Below are 15,229 nucleotides of genomic sequence, written 5' to 3'. Positions count from 1 at the left end.
GTGCCAGCACTCAGCATCAGCCTTCCTGTTGCCACCCCCAGGCCTAACTTGGCAGCCAGCATCCACACACTGCCTCTGTCATGAAGGGCCTGTGGTAAATAGATTCGAGCCCGTAAGTTCTGGTCTGTGGGCCTGGTATACAGCAGCCACATGCTGTCATCTCCCTCCCAGCACTGCCAGGCTGCTGCTCTGAGCTACACACCATCTTAGCATCTCACTGAGGGTTTCTATGCGATGATCCATCCCCGCAGCTTCTCTCAAATAACCCATACAATTAATACATCAGAGATTCCTTTCCCTGGGCCAAGCTGAGCTGCAACTTTCAGAGGACAACGCCACCAAGCCTTGCTGCATCCCCAAGCTGTGATGCTTCTGAGATTTCAGCACCAAATCCTCCTGTTCTTAATTCATTACCTGTAATATTCTTCTCTCTGCGATTCAGACTCGAGCCTCCAACACTTCTCATAGAGGTGAAAGCCCATTTCTGCACCACAGGAAGGGCCTCTCCAATTGTATGAGCACAGCAGTTCGTCAGGGGGCAGATTTGACAGCCTCTTCCCACTGGCCATTATTTCTGTCCCTTCTGAGCCTTCATCTGCCAGCTGACATTTGGACACGAGACCAAGAGCACAGCAGGTGCCCAGGTTGGCAGAAGTCACCGTTCGCTGCATGGGGAGGGCCTTGGGAAAAGACTGTCAGGTGAAAGGAGGCACACGGGGCTGTAGCAATGGCATATGGCTTCTATGGCACATGGGCAGGGTGCATTTGGAGGTGCAGAGCCACAGCAGAGCAGCAGCAGTGCAACCTCTCCCCCCAAAACAGCTCACAGCTGCTTCAAGGGAGGCACAGATTCAAGCAAGGTTTGACTGAGCACAAGCAGATTGCAGGAAATGAGATGATGTTTCTCTGTCAAGCCATGCAAATAGCAGCAGGCAGGTGAAGAACTAGAGCCAGGAACGCTGGAAGCCACAGTTCAGGTTGCATCCCCGGGGGCACTGATGCTCAGTGTTCTTCCACTGTGCTGGTGGCAATACTCAGCCCTGCAGCAAAGGAAGTACAGTTCTCTGCTGCCCTCTGATACCATCCTGCACCAACCCCATGCAGGGCAGGGAGGGAAGCATCCTGGCACCAAAAGAAAGCATTTTGGAGGGGATCTGGTCAGGAAGCTCCAGCAGCTCCCAGCACTTCCACTGGCCAGCAGGGCTGTGCAGCAGGTGCTGAGCCTGACCAAGGGACTGCCTTACCTGCAGCACAGCCCGGGCCACGGTGTGCAGATGGCTCACTGCATTGAGCTTCCATCTCCACAAATAGGGTACAAGGAAACCTTAAAAACCCTCAGATCGGCCTCGGATTGGGTTGTTGTGCTCAAGCAGCAGGGAGGACCTGAGCACCCATACCCAACTCCTGCCCTGCTTTCCCTAAGCCTGGGGCCAGCCATGGCGACCCTCTCCATTCCCCCTCAACCTCTCTTAAGCACCGCCTGTGCGCTGGAGCAGTTGCCTTGACCCACACAGACCACTCAGACTCTGAAAGGTGCAGCCCTCTGTCTGGAGTGTGGACTTCTATCAGCAAATCCGTGAACGTGAGAGCTCAGAAAGAGCAACAAGGGAGAATAGCAGCTGTAAAAACCTGCCTGGGAAGCGCAGTGCACCTGCACTGAGCGCAGCTCACCTCTGCGCACTGAAGGTCATCTGCTCCACGCTCACCCAAGTCATTCTGCTCTCCTCAGGTCAGTTCCAGCCCCAGGAGCACGCAGGCTCATCCCTGCTCCCTGAAAGAGTAGAGGGATAACATCTGCTAATTCTTTGGACGTACGAAGGTTTTGTAATGCTTCCTGCATGTGTTTGCACAATTTGCTACAAAGCTTTGGAAAGAAAGGCCAAAAAAACCCATTCCAGATGCTTCCTTAATTCAGCCCACTAGATAGATGTTTCAGAAACGGTTATTTGTAATAGGGCAAGCCTTTCAAGGGTCACCTCCTGGCTCGTAATCAACTGCTCCGTTAGGAAGCAGCTCCTCGCTCCAGACCAGCAAGGAGTTTTGGTGTCTGCCCAGCATATGCTGCAGGGCAGTGTTGGGCAGCTCCACCACTGAGGCAGGAAAGAGCGAACACCTGAAACTCATTAGCTGTAATTGCTGCCATCCCCGGTAGGTGCTGACCCACAGCAGGAGATCTGGCACAATCAGGTCCTGCAGAAACACAGCCGGAGCTACGCAGGACAGGAAAGCAAGGTGTTCCCTTGCATCCAAGTGCTCTCTGCACACGCTGTTCCCCTCCAGTTATTCTATCTCTGCAAGTTTTCCCAGTGGTAACCACCACCCTCCCAAAGCCCAGACCGTCCTGCTCACGCTCCCCACTTGGATTTCTGCATCTCACAGCTGCTCAGAGATAGAAAAAAAAAATAATAAAGCTTCTGGACGTGGTGAGCAGCAGAGGTACACGAAGAGCAGACATCTGCGAAGGAAAAACACACTGCAGCAGAGGAGAGTCAGCAACTCCAAACACAGGACTTGGGCCTGCAGCCCTCAGCTCTATAGCTGCCAAGGAGAAGGCTCTGGGCAGTTTGTAGCATGCAGCCCCAAAGCTCAGCCCAGGCAGCCTCACCTCACTGCTCACTCTGCCACCACGTCATTGTGTGTGCACCATGAAAGACACGAAGCACACATCCACTGCCTCATTTCTAAGCACAAACCCTTCCCCACCACCACGTTAACTAGCAGACAGGGCTAACGACAGCTTCCCTGCCCCTCTGAGAGCATCACGTAACAACACACAGCAAAACCACGTGCTGCCATAGCATGGTACAGCAGTGAGCAGGGTGAGGAGCAATTCTGCTGTAAATTTAACAGCCACAGCTATTGCAGACTGAGAATACTCAATAGCCCATCCTTAACCACGGCCAGATTCGCCCTGCTTGCCCGATGCTCACAGCATAAAGTCACATCACTCCTGGCACAGCCTATCACCCCCAACCTTTGGTAAGGATGAAGAGCCAAAGGAGGACCCCAAAGCACACGAGGGTGAGGTGAGCACCCAGCAGAGGCCCCTCCGGCACTCTCAGCATTGAGCTTTCCAGGGGGAATGAACAGATGGCTGTTATGAGCACAAACACAAGGAAGATTAAAGCCCACCCAACTAAAATGGGTTCTTCAGTCTGACCTGGCAGTGTCTACTCCACATGTCTCTGTCGGTGCATCTCAGAGCTTCTAAGGCTTATTTGGGTAACGATACTCCGCAAGACGTTCACAATGGCTTTAAATACATCTATAATGCTACACTTCCTCCAATGCACTGCTGGCACATGCAGATTTGTTTTCCTCCCTCCGAAGTACTCTGAACAAAATCTGTTTGAAAGTGATCCAGTGTCAGAATAAAAGCTGCATAGATCATAAAGTCAGAAGACTGAATCTGCTGCTGCTCGGCCAGAACTTCATTCATACCCTCAGCACAGCGGTTATGGCACCTTCAAAAGCATTTCAGGTCGGTGCACACAGCTCATGGAGAGCAGCAGTTCCAAGAGGAGATGACGGAGCCCTGCGGTGGGGATGCAGTCGCAGCTCAGTCACCACACAGATGGCTGCACCACGAGGGGACACCAACGGAGCAGGAACTGCTCTGGCACCGCACTGCTCTCATTCCCAGTGTGAGGCAGCACCCATCTGTGGGATAAATTGCCTCTGGTTGGGCTGATCAGAAATGAATCGTCACCCAGCACGGTTGATTGGATGATTTCTCCCATTACTTAAAAGCAAAGTATACTCACAAGCGGAATTGACTGAACACCAGGGATGGAGGGAACACCAGCCTGCCTTGTGTTACCATCTGACTGATGTCAGATACACCCCTTTACATGACTGCGGCTGCCTTATGCAGGAGCTTTGAAGCACTTCTTCAACCTCAGCTCTGCACATCGGCAAAAGGAAACCCAAGGAAAGCAGTTTTTAAGACAGGGCTAGCATCAGTCCTTGTCTGGGAACAGAGCTCAGCATGAGCACAGATTGCTTCAGCAGCCAAGGAAATGGGTAACATTTCACACACCTATCTGCAGCCTTGATAAATAAGATGGAACTGCTGATGCATGGGCTGCAAGTGCTGCAGCAGAGCAATGAGTTTCTCCAAGATCTCACCGTGCCCCTGCATTAACTAATGCATAATACCGTTACTTAACGACATCACCGACCCATTCATTTGGCAAATTAAGTTCAAACTTTTTTTTTATTAAGCACATTCCACAGTACAAAGCTTTAGATCATGAACGATATCTGTACAATTTAACAGTTTCAATAAGCTGTTCATACACCAACTTTCCAAACAGGTAATTGGCAAACATAATTACAAGTTAGAATTAGACTATCCCAGTGCTTTGAAACATTAATATAGCAGTAATGTACAGTTGCTCAATTAGGTTAGCAAATCAAAGTCCAGAGTGCAGCCAGGATCACTGCCATGAATCCCAGGAGCTGAGTTCCTTGGGTGCCAATCACAAAAGTCCACTGCTATGTTACACAAAGCACAAAGAAGTTCGGACCGCATGTTCAAATACCATCATCTCCCCAGGAAAAGACATGAATTTCAACCTTACACATGCATTTAAAAGAGGACTCCGCTCTTCAGAAACAAATAACTTTGTGTGGGTTTTTTTTTTCCTTCAGGGCTGCAACAGATTTTAAACCATTTGATATTAAAGCTATTGGATGAGAAGGGGAAGAAAGATACCTTCACACAGCACTGCCACGCCTCCCAACAAGGGATCTTATGGACAATTAGGAGCACGTTTTTAATCTTCTGTACTTCATCACATTGGCTCACCCTGATGAAGTAAAGATGCCGCAGCAACACGTGAATGGGAGTTTAACACTGATCCCAATGCCTCCCAACGCGAAGAGGAGAAAACCTTAAGATGCACCGCTGCAGCCTCTCAGCAATGTCTCGCTGCACGCCTCGTCTGACACACAGTGACACCTCCCTGCACTCGGGATCAGTCCCTCAGCAATCTGACATCCCTCGGCCCTCCTGATGGTAGAAAGGAGAAACTCCAACCCAACAAAGTGCTGCCAGGGGACACAAACACACGACATACAGCAATCCATGGCGATCCATCTCTGAGCCAGCATGTATCTTCCCCAGGAGAACGGGCGCGTTCCACGCCGACACTGAGTGAAGCACTGAAGAAAAGCCACCAGCAGGCACAGTCACACGTGGCTAACGAAGACACGATAGTCAAGCTTGCATCTGTCCACGGCTTACTCCAACGTAAGAGAAATGCAGTAGCGTTTATGTGACCACATACATTAGAGGGGAGGCTATGACAACATAAAAAGAAACTACTGAGATTCCCAAATAAAAGCATGCTAACGAAGAGAAACCGTGACCAGGACACTGCGTTATGGCTACAGCTGAGAGCTACAGGTAAGGAAACCTGCACGGTGATCAGAACATTGACCTGAAGGGACCTCCACTCCACCACGAGGAAGGGTTGCAAATTGAACATAAATAAGATTTCACTTTGGCCCATGGCACCTTCTCCACTGAGCAGCCAAACTAATGCTAAAGGACGTCAGCAGGCGATTGTGAGAACCTACTGGTGGTAAAAGAAAGACAACTGTAAATACTGCGGCACAAAATATAAGATACAGAACATAAATTAAACTTTTTTTTTTAATTTTTAAAAAGTTTAGAAATTACATTTTAAAATATGTAGTTCCCATTAAAAAAATCCTAATGAATACTGAAAACCTCCTTTTGCAGAGAAAATTTCTAGGTAATTCATATTAACCCCTACAGTGCCAGTAGTTAGAACATCCTGCTGCCAAGTGCTACCACAGCTTGCGTTAGTGTGTAGTGTCAGGAGATCCTGACTCCCAGCACCTGGAGGTTACACTGTTATGTACATCATATCTACATGCTTATACAGTATTTGAAATGAGGCAAGCACACACGGAAAGGTTTTACTATACCAAACATTAGGAAGCGCAGGACGGCTGTCGTACGGAGCACAGTTAAAAGGAAAAGACAGTGCTATACAACTAGTTTAGATAACCTAGCCTGAATTACAGGTAATCTTTAATTTAAAAGAAATTATTGGTGCAGAAACAAGTAAACTGTAATCCAAAAATATTACTGAGCAATTCAGAAATATTTCTAAGAGTCCAACGTACACTCCTATCAAACAAAACAGGCTCTGAATCTGTCATGAGAGCAAAGTCTACAGGACAATGATGACTTTGAAAGCAAAGCTCTGTACATTCTGGGTATGTGTTTGGCACCCAAATTTCATTGGAGAATGTTTCTTCTTTAAAGTCAGACAAAAGTGCAAAGCAATATAAATTAGGCCAAGTCCTTTCTTGACGTCTGATTTATTTCTGAAAAACAAGCCATCTGAGTTCAGGTTCTACGGACAATATACATGTGAAGCTTTGGATTTCTCACTGCAGGGAAGGGTAGGCTTCTGAAATTCATCTACTCGAAGTCAGTGAATTTGTAGTAAATTCAAAGACGACCACTGAGAGCAGGAAAGATTAAGAAATTTAGATATAGAATCGTGCTGCTTTGCATCTACACAGCATCTAGAACCATTTCTGACTTTAGCTGTCGATCAACATCTTCAGGCATGTAGTAGCCAAAATCCAGTAGTTCAAGACTGTGAAACCCTGAAAGAGACAAAAGACAAACTGAACTCACTGAACACGCACGTCAAAAAGCACTTTTTGGAGACACATGGAGACGGTTAAGCACACACCATCCTTGGCACTGCAGGCTGAAACTACAAGAGCAAAACACCTGTGAGGAGTACAGTGCTTACCACGTTAAGGAGGTACTCAGCTTTAAATAATTCTGTTAGAAGTCCTTCCTCCAAGGATGGATGGATGCACCTCCACAGGACACTGCCTTTGTTGCAGAGTAAGCTCTCAACATACAAGCATTTTTCTTACATACCTTCGGGGGAACTAAAAGGTGAACCATCTGCTCATCTTGCTAAATGCTGAGCACTTTATTGAAAGAGTGACAACTGAACTTTCCTTCCCCCCACGCTGCAGAGGAGCAAGCTTTGCTCAGGATACAAACTTCACTTCTAGTACATAGGATTTTAAGAAAACAGACAACAAACTAAGATTAGTTTTAGACTTTGTTCCCCCATTGGGTCACGTGGCCACATAAATACTTGGCATAATTAATTCCAAATTTCAGTTTTACTTACCACTTTCCAAAATCACTTTTGTGGACTACGGTGAACTACCCTGTTCTGATATGAAGTTCCCATGAAAGGTTAAAAGATCTTTAGATGTTAACCAATGGCTTCCCTTCCCCCTCACACGAGACCGAGTGCTTAATATAAGAATATCAGACTATCATATGGTAACAATTTTTATCATGTTACAATAAACAACAGGAATTCAACAGAAAGCAATAAAACTCTCACAGCCAACTGCCAGGACTGTCAAAAATGATCTGCTCTGAAGAGGCATAACATTGCAAGCCTTGTAAAAAACCAAGGGCGCGGGGCTGTTTCAAAATACAAAAAACTATGATGTTTGAAAGCATATAAAACTGTTTCATTAAATGTCATAATGAAATATTAGCTGTTTGACCATAATTGTATGTAGATTTATGTTTTGTGGATTCTGATTTCAGAAAAACCCTTCAGAAAATGACATCACAGCATCTCTCCTGTATAGGAAACATCATTAAGGGACAGTCATTTATCAACACTAGCAATTCCTGGGATCATATCCCTGTGTGTTTTTAGATCTGCATCACGGGACAAGTCAGACATAAGCTGCCCAAAATTGTCAAGTGTGCAGAATTTGAAAGGAAGAACGCACTGCCAAAGGCTCTTCATATTTCATCAATAGATCTCCATGACAGTGGATCTTGCAGGTCACATGTGGCAGGAAAGAAAATAAGACACCAACATATTCCTCCTGTGCTTAAGACAAACCATGAATAGCTTTTCCAGCCAAAATCAAAACTAGTAACCATTCAACTTCAACAAGCCTTGGAGTTTCCACAGCAAAAGTTCACCTACGTATTGCCCCGTGTGGCACAGCAGCCGATGGGAGCACCTCTGTCTATGGAGTAAGACAGAGTCCCTGGGGACACAACCATCAGTGATGGCACCAAGCCTTCCACAACAAGAACACAACTACGCCACACAGTTTTGAAGTGGAAGTGATAGGGAAGCAGTGTGAAAGGACCTTGCTGTTCTGAACAGTTTAATAAATTATCTCCCAGGAAAATGTCATATTTAACTACTTCTCCACCCAACATAAATGTCACACTATCACACTTGCTTTCAAATTTCTGTTGGCCTTCCATTGCACAAAGAATAAAGAAGCCAATGAGTTTTACTAACTTACCCTTGCAGCAACGTTAACATCACTATTTCTTAAATGAGCTGCTCAATGTTGACTCAATACCTGCAGTAACTCTTTTGACACATATGGTGAGATTTTTGAGTTTCAGTTCAGAAAGGGAGGACAGGGACATACGTATGAAATACTGCAGGGAATGCTAGTGATTCCCTAACATACTAGCAGGGAAGAACTGAAGTTCATATGAACAGTGAGTTGATTTCAATGTACCCTTACACCCAAGTTCTAGTGGAGCTGGATATATACGTATTTTCTTTGGTTTTGAAGAAAATAAGCAAGCTCCATTCACTGCTGACTCTGTGTGCTAACACTGCATCATAGCATGAGACTTCTTCCTTAGTCATGGGCCTAACTATATTAAATAATTACAGGTTCTGAAACTCGGTCTAGCAATGCCCAGCTCTTGGTCTTGATTCTCTGTGGAATCTAACAAGCACTGGTTCTGCTGTCTACCAGAGAGGACATCATCGTGTCCTTCCTCAAAATAAGTAGGAATTCGCTCAGCAGGAACAGTAGCCAACACTTTCCTGAGGGATGTGTATGGGTCAGAGGAAAGTGACATTTAAGAAACTGCATCTCAAAGAAGCCAAGTGTTTCTTCACATGGAAAGATGTTTCCTAGCCAGAAAGAGAGATCCTACAGAAGGAATGGAAAAAAGTCAGAGGAAATCACTACTATAGCAGGAATAAACACATACAGATAGATAACAAAAATCCAGGCTTACATGAAGAGCCACAGTATTTAAGCCAACTACTAATTATCTACTTTAAATAAATCCTTCCAGCTGAGGCAGTAGTACTCCTAATTTCTTTTGTTGTGGTGTTCCCATTTCCTTGAAAGCACCCGGCATGGGCAAACACAGGGCACTGTAGAAAGGGACGACTGCTGTTTGCTAAGGCAATTTCTACATGTCAAAGCCCCGGCATTCACAGCTATTTATAGCATGAAGTGCAATCGTTGGCAGCAATGTAGGTGACATAAGAAAAAGAAACCACTGTTCTAACAAACAGATCTACAGCAGAGCTTTTACCCACTGTGCTTGAAGAACTAAAGGAAGCTGACGTGCAGAAAAACTGAAACAAAATAGGCTAAGTCCACGTGTTCTGTTTTTGACAGCTCTGTCACAATGCCTAACACAACATTATTTTTTGTTCTGAAAGCCTTCCTGGTTACTTATGGTCATCATAGAATTGCTCATTTATGATGAGCATTTGTCCAAAGATTATATGTATTTTCGGTTTACTAGGAACACATTAAGATGCTCGTTACAAAGATTTCATCCTGAGATGCCTCAAAAGCTCCAAAAGATTCTGATTTCACAGGATATTTGGAATACCTGTAACAATGCACCAAAATCTCCCTCCATCTCCAAGAACATTGCAAATACCCAATAATTTACCATACTACACCTTAAGTATCCAATCATAAACAGAAGTTTATAGGGGACATGGGGATAAGATATTATGATGTGGCAAGTTTTGAAAGCTGAAGCATGACCATGCAGTCTAAGCAATACAAGAAGTGGCATAAGAAATTTCTATTTTCTTAAGGAAAACAACAGTTTATTGTTTTGAGTAATACGACCTGCAGGTGAAGTGATACATTTGTAAACGTGTTATATGTGAAGAGACAAAGACTTACCTTCTGAGGGTAGTAAAGTGCAGACTGTTATCTGGAGATGTAAGTGTATGTTCTAGATGGAGAGCGAGTCTCGTTTGGGGCACTGGGTGGCACATTTAAGAAATCCCAAATCAGAATTGTATCGTCATGGGAACTACTAATGATCTGAAATTCATCAAACTGGAGCCTAAAGACACGTCCTGAATGTTCCTGTGAGTAATGAACATCAGTTAGCAGGCCAAGAAGGGGATAACATTTCATTACATTTGTGCTCACACAGATCTGGATGCAGAATGGTGTATTAAAATTTTGGTGTGCTGTTTAAGAAGCCCTTAGTTATAATCACACTTGAGCTTAAAGAAAAGCAGTTTTCATAAATAAACTTTGTTCAACATAACACACAGCTTTCAAATAAAGTACTCGTAAACCCTGACTCTCTCCTGCAGGGGCCCACTGCACATGCTGAGGCTGACATTAGTAGAGACTAATGCAGTCTATCAGTCAGGAAGCATCAATCTAGAAGACTGGCTGGCACTAACAGTCTACACCAGGGGTTCCTTTTTTTTACATAAGATTTTGCATTCAACACTGCCGCTAACCCAGTTTTTGTATAGCACTAACACACCACACCATGGCTTAGCCAGGACTCACTGCTGCAAGGATCAGTACGGCTCACTCATGGAGCACGTCCAAATGCTGCCATAAGGAAAGGAGCTGGAGCTCCATCAGCTCTTTTAAGAAACCTCAGAATGGCACCAGGAGGCCCAGAAAAGGTTTTCCTCTTTCTCCTGCTTACCCATTTGTTAATAAATTTAAGAGAAGTATAAGACCTTTACTAGAGAACTAACTAAAGCTGTCAAACTGATCTCCAAACTATAAGCTGAGCTACAGTATACCCACCACAGAAGAAAAAAAGCAGCAACTTTTTCCAGTAAAACTGAATACACGTATGGATTAAAAGAATAGTTAGATCTCATCTTCACACAAAGATTATTCAGAAGAACTAAAAATAGAAGTGTTTTTAGGAATATAAGCACTTCTATAGTGTTGGGAAGGCTAAACACATGCTGAATAAGCCAGTTACCACCATATGCAGACAGTAACTTTGGGTTGTTAGTAAAATAGACAAATGTCTGATTCCTGAAGTCAATTAAAAAAAAGTGCATGAAATTTCAGTTTACTGTCAGAAACCAAAACCCTCAATACAAGTAAAAATTCATCTTTAACAACAGCCTCAACTCTGACAGTCCTCCGAGGCAATGAGAGTTGTTCTGGTAATTCTTCCCACTTATCCTCCCTTCTCTTTGCATACTTCTTCCTTTTAAACTGAAAGGTTAGGAGAAAGGTTGAGGAAAGACTCAGAATTTCAGCCCCATCATTCCCTTTAATAGGAGGAAATTCAAAGCCAGCATGACAATGGTAGCAGGGAACAACATCAGTAGCTAAAATGATTTAACATAACAACATGATTTATTTTTTAGAGTCTGAGAATGTCTTAATTTTTCACTTAATCTTAGGTTCAAATCATTGATGATATGTACATTTTACTTCATTTTTAGCATAAGAAATAGCCTAGGCTTTGCAGAGAACCCCCTGAACTTCTCAGCTATCCTAAGGGAATGGAATAAAATGCCTCACGCTTTCAAATAGAAGATATGAAACCTCAAATTAATAAGTTAATTATACATACCACTAACGTACGCAAGCATAGTGTACTTGCTGGGGCACGAGGGTCAAGAGCAGCTTGCAAGTCCCAAACTTTAATTTTGCTGTAAAGAAAGATAAGAAGGTTACAAGCATTGTTTCAAGTGTAAGTACAAACATCTAAAAGCAATGGACAGAATTCCAGATCTTCCCTTCAGCTAATTTATCAGAATCAAGCAAAACGTTATAATTTATCTTCACTAAATTACTGAAGCTAAATCTCATAAAACACAGACAGTTTTGTATTTCCTTTTAGCAGCAAATACAGTGGTGTCTTTGTGATGGCCCAAGTGGGTTGTTTATACTCAAGACAAACTAACTACATTTGTATACACAAGCCAGTTTGGAACGACAGGAGGACTCGAAAGCCCACAACACTACTGATGAAGTGCAAAGATCCAACAGGAATTAAGCAGGGACTGCCAACCCCAGTGAGACGATAAGCCCAAATAAAAGGCTGGAGACAAACACAGTTCAAGAATTGTTTTCAATAGCTCCACTGTTCACTCGAAGTACAGTGAGGCTCCTGCCTTCAACCTAAGAGAAATAGCCACTGAACAGTTCTGAGAGCCCTACATGATATATCTGCCCTCACAATAAATATCTTCAGTGTTGTTATCTTGAAACAAAAATTGAAAAGAAAGCACTGACTACTCTGAGTACATAGACCTGGAAAGGAGCAATTCCTAAAGGAAGAAACAAAATAATGCACTTTTTTAAACTGATTGTCACTTCAGCCAAACAAAAGTTTATTTTCTGTAAGAAGTCAAGCATGAGTGCCAAATAAATTTGGTGTGCACTAGAATGTACCAGAAAAGCAGTTTCTTGTCTACTTAAAACTGCAGCCTGATATACTGAAATGCTGAAACAAAAACCACTTAAACAGTGATCCATCTGTCAAATCAGAAGAGAGCCTTTATACCACAAACAAGGCCCAAAGGCTTTCAGAGTGCTTTGTTAAGGAAGGCAGAACACTGACAGCAATTTCAAAAACATACCCATCATAGGCTCCACTAACAATCCTCTTGTTGTCGAACCTGATGCATCGGACCAGTTCTTCATGGCCTTCTAATACTCTTAAACAGGCACCACATTCAATGTCCCATAGCCTTCAAAGAACAGAAGAAAGTCTGAGCGCTTCAGGTTCAGTGCTATCCCTTCACCTTACACACAGTGATTTAAGCATGCTACTGAATGGGTTTCTGTGGAGAATACCACAATTTGCTAGAAAGAGCAGCTGGTAGAACTAGGAGATGTTCCTTGTATGCAATTCAGAGAAAACTGTGTTGCAGCTGCAGTACATAAAAACTAATCTAGACATTCAACGTTACATATAAGTAAAGGTTGTATACTTGCTAGATTATATTAAGAAACCTTAACATACTTTTCTTTTCCATTCTGTATAAATGAGTGATTACTAGAGGTTCAGAAAGCATGACAACCAGTGACCAATGTCTCCATCTCTCAAGTAGAAAACAAGGTCATAAACTATGGAAATAGACAGTTTTGTTTCCCTTTGTCTGAACCTCACAGTCTCACTTTTTCACATGGATGTGATATAATAACTCTCACCACTGAATAAAGTTCCAGTAGTACAGCATCTGCTCCAATGGCAAGACATACTGAAGATGGTTTGTACGACTAGTGCAGCAGCAAAGGTCAGGGGAAATCCTGTTATCATGTGTAAGTGTACACAGGTACATACCGACAGCCTGCTGGCACCCACCTAATGGTATTGTCAGAAGATCCACTGACAACTAGTCGATCCCTGTACTGCAGGCATGCAATGCCACGCTTGTGCCCATTCAGAGTACGAACAAACTCGCACGTACTTGTACTCCAGACCTATGAAACATGAGAAGAATGTTTCTCTGAGAATTATGCTCAATAAAGGCTTCTGACTTCCAACAGAAGCTGTTACAAACTCATAAGCAGAAGTCTGAGGCTGACTTTTGCTGGACAGCAGAATGAAAACTTCCATAGTATTTTTACAGGCAAAGAGGAGGCACGTGTTGTTAGTGGAAGATGGCATTACACAGCCTAGCAATGACAAGAGCCGTTGGCTCTGCTAGTGTACATCGTGTCAGCAAGAAAGACTGGGAGGTTGGAAGTAGAGGGCATACATAAAATATTTTCAAGTAGCAGATACTGGTCCAAACAACCTTGAAAGGCTGATGACATTTGAATCTTGGTAAGTTAGTAATCCTTTAAAAAAGAGGATGTTACCTCATATACAAAAATAAGCTGTATTTTTTACCAAATAAATTGCTAGCAATCTGCTTCTAAGAGAAGACCAAAGCCATGTCCTATTAAAGCTTGGTGGCTGTTTCATCTTTAACATTAAAGTATTTTGATCAAATTTGTCCATTTTTAATGAACTGTTATTGAAGTTGTAATGTAAAGGATTCATGTAAAGCAGCTCATTTTCCAAAAAAAGTGCAGTGGGTTTCTTGGCAGGTATTCGGACACAGAACTGCCAAGAGCTTTTTGGCACAGTCTAGGGTAGCTCTGGTTCTAGAGAAGGAAGGGTGGAAATGCTTTTGTTATATTAATACGCTCTGGGTAACTCAAATTTTCTGGTATGTAATAGTTTTCAAATACAGCATTTTAATTCTTTAAACACAGCGAAGTCTGGTTTAGCTGGGAAGGTGTGGTATGGAAAGGCAACTGCTGATAAATTTCATGTCTGCAACAGGACTGTCAACTGAAATTAAAAAAAGGCATTTGGAAAAAGGCACAGAATGTGCCACATTTAACAAACAAACCCATCTTGAGATTAGAGTTCAAACAATGAGTAGGCTTTACTTTTTTGGAGCTGCACAACAGTAACCACAAAAATGTTACAAGACTGGTTATATGCACCAAGACATTAACGACTAGTAGGAGGAAGCAGCTAGCTGAAAGGAGAAAGGTAAGGAGAAAGGCACAGAACTGTTTACAAAAACTTTGGCTACTAGGATTTGAATTGTAACTTTAAGAAGCTTTTCTGGCTTGGTAGGCATTCAGACCCACAGGAGAGTTCTGCCAACTTACTTTAATGGTCCTGTCACCTGATGCTGACACAATATACTTGTCATCGAAGTCTACCACGTTAACAGCAGCACGATGGCCAACCAAGACACGGCGCAGGGTGATGTCAGTAGGTGATGCCATATCCCAGACAGCAATGGATCTGTCCTTTGAGCATGTCACCATTAAGCCATTACTGAACCTCAAATGAAGCACTGCTTCATTGTGATGAATCAACGTGTTCAGAACTTCACCTGTATTTACATCCCAAACTCTGCAAAAGAAAATAATTTTATCCCAAATGAAGGAACTATGTACATTATACAGTGCAAACACACAGCTCTGCTACCATCTTTGAGGGAGCTCTTGAGTTTGCCAACATCTCTTTAGGCTATAGAAGGACAGAAAGGAACTGGGGAAGTATCCTAATCCACTTCTCAGTCACAAACAATAATTAACAGCAGTGAGCAGTTAGGCCAGGAAAAGCCTAAGCTGGGACCACTGCTAAAAAAAGGCTTGTGCA

The 15,229-nt window shown here is 43.4% G+C and overlaps 1 protein-coding gene across 8 annotated transcripts in view; it reads right to left on the bottom strand.

The window, feature by feature from the left end:
* Positions 1–4,197: 4,197 nt before the first annotated feature.
* The window catches only part of FBXW11 (F-box and WD repeat domain containing 11), a 65,186-nt gene continuing 54,154 nt past the window's right edge, over positions 4,198–15,229 (bottom strand). For all 8 annotated transcript variants that reach the window (XM_046900336.1, XM_015293593.4, XM_040646886.2 and 5 more), the window contains 6 exons: positions 14,731–14,980; positions 13,424–13,542; positions 12,696–12,806; positions 11,684–11,762; positions 10,015–10,203; positions 4,198–6,651 (listed from right to left, as the gene is read on the bottom strand). In XM_046900336.1, coding sequence (XP_046756292.1) covers positions 10,042–10,203; positions 11,684–11,762; positions 12,696–12,806; positions 13,424–13,542; positions 14,731–14,980 — 721 coding nt within the window. In that variant the 3' untranslated portion in view covers positions 4,198–6,651; positions 10,015–10,041. The remainder of the gene's footprint in view (positions 6,652–10,014; positions 10,204–11,683; positions 11,763–12,695; positions 12,807–13,423; positions 13,543–14,730; positions 14,981–15,229) is intronic.

This window comes from Gallus gallus, chromosome 13 (assembly GCF_016699485.2).
Source record: "Gallus gallus isolate bGalGal1 chromosome 13, bGalGal1.mat.broiler.GRCg7b, whole genome shotgun sequence".
In the NCBI taxonomy this organism is placed as follows: domain Eukaryota; kingdom Metazoa; phylum Chordata; class Aves; order Galliformes; family Phasianidae; genus Gallus; species Gallus gallus.
Note: the sequence above shows the minus strand (reverse complement) of the source record. Positions and strands in the feature narration are given on the sequence as shown.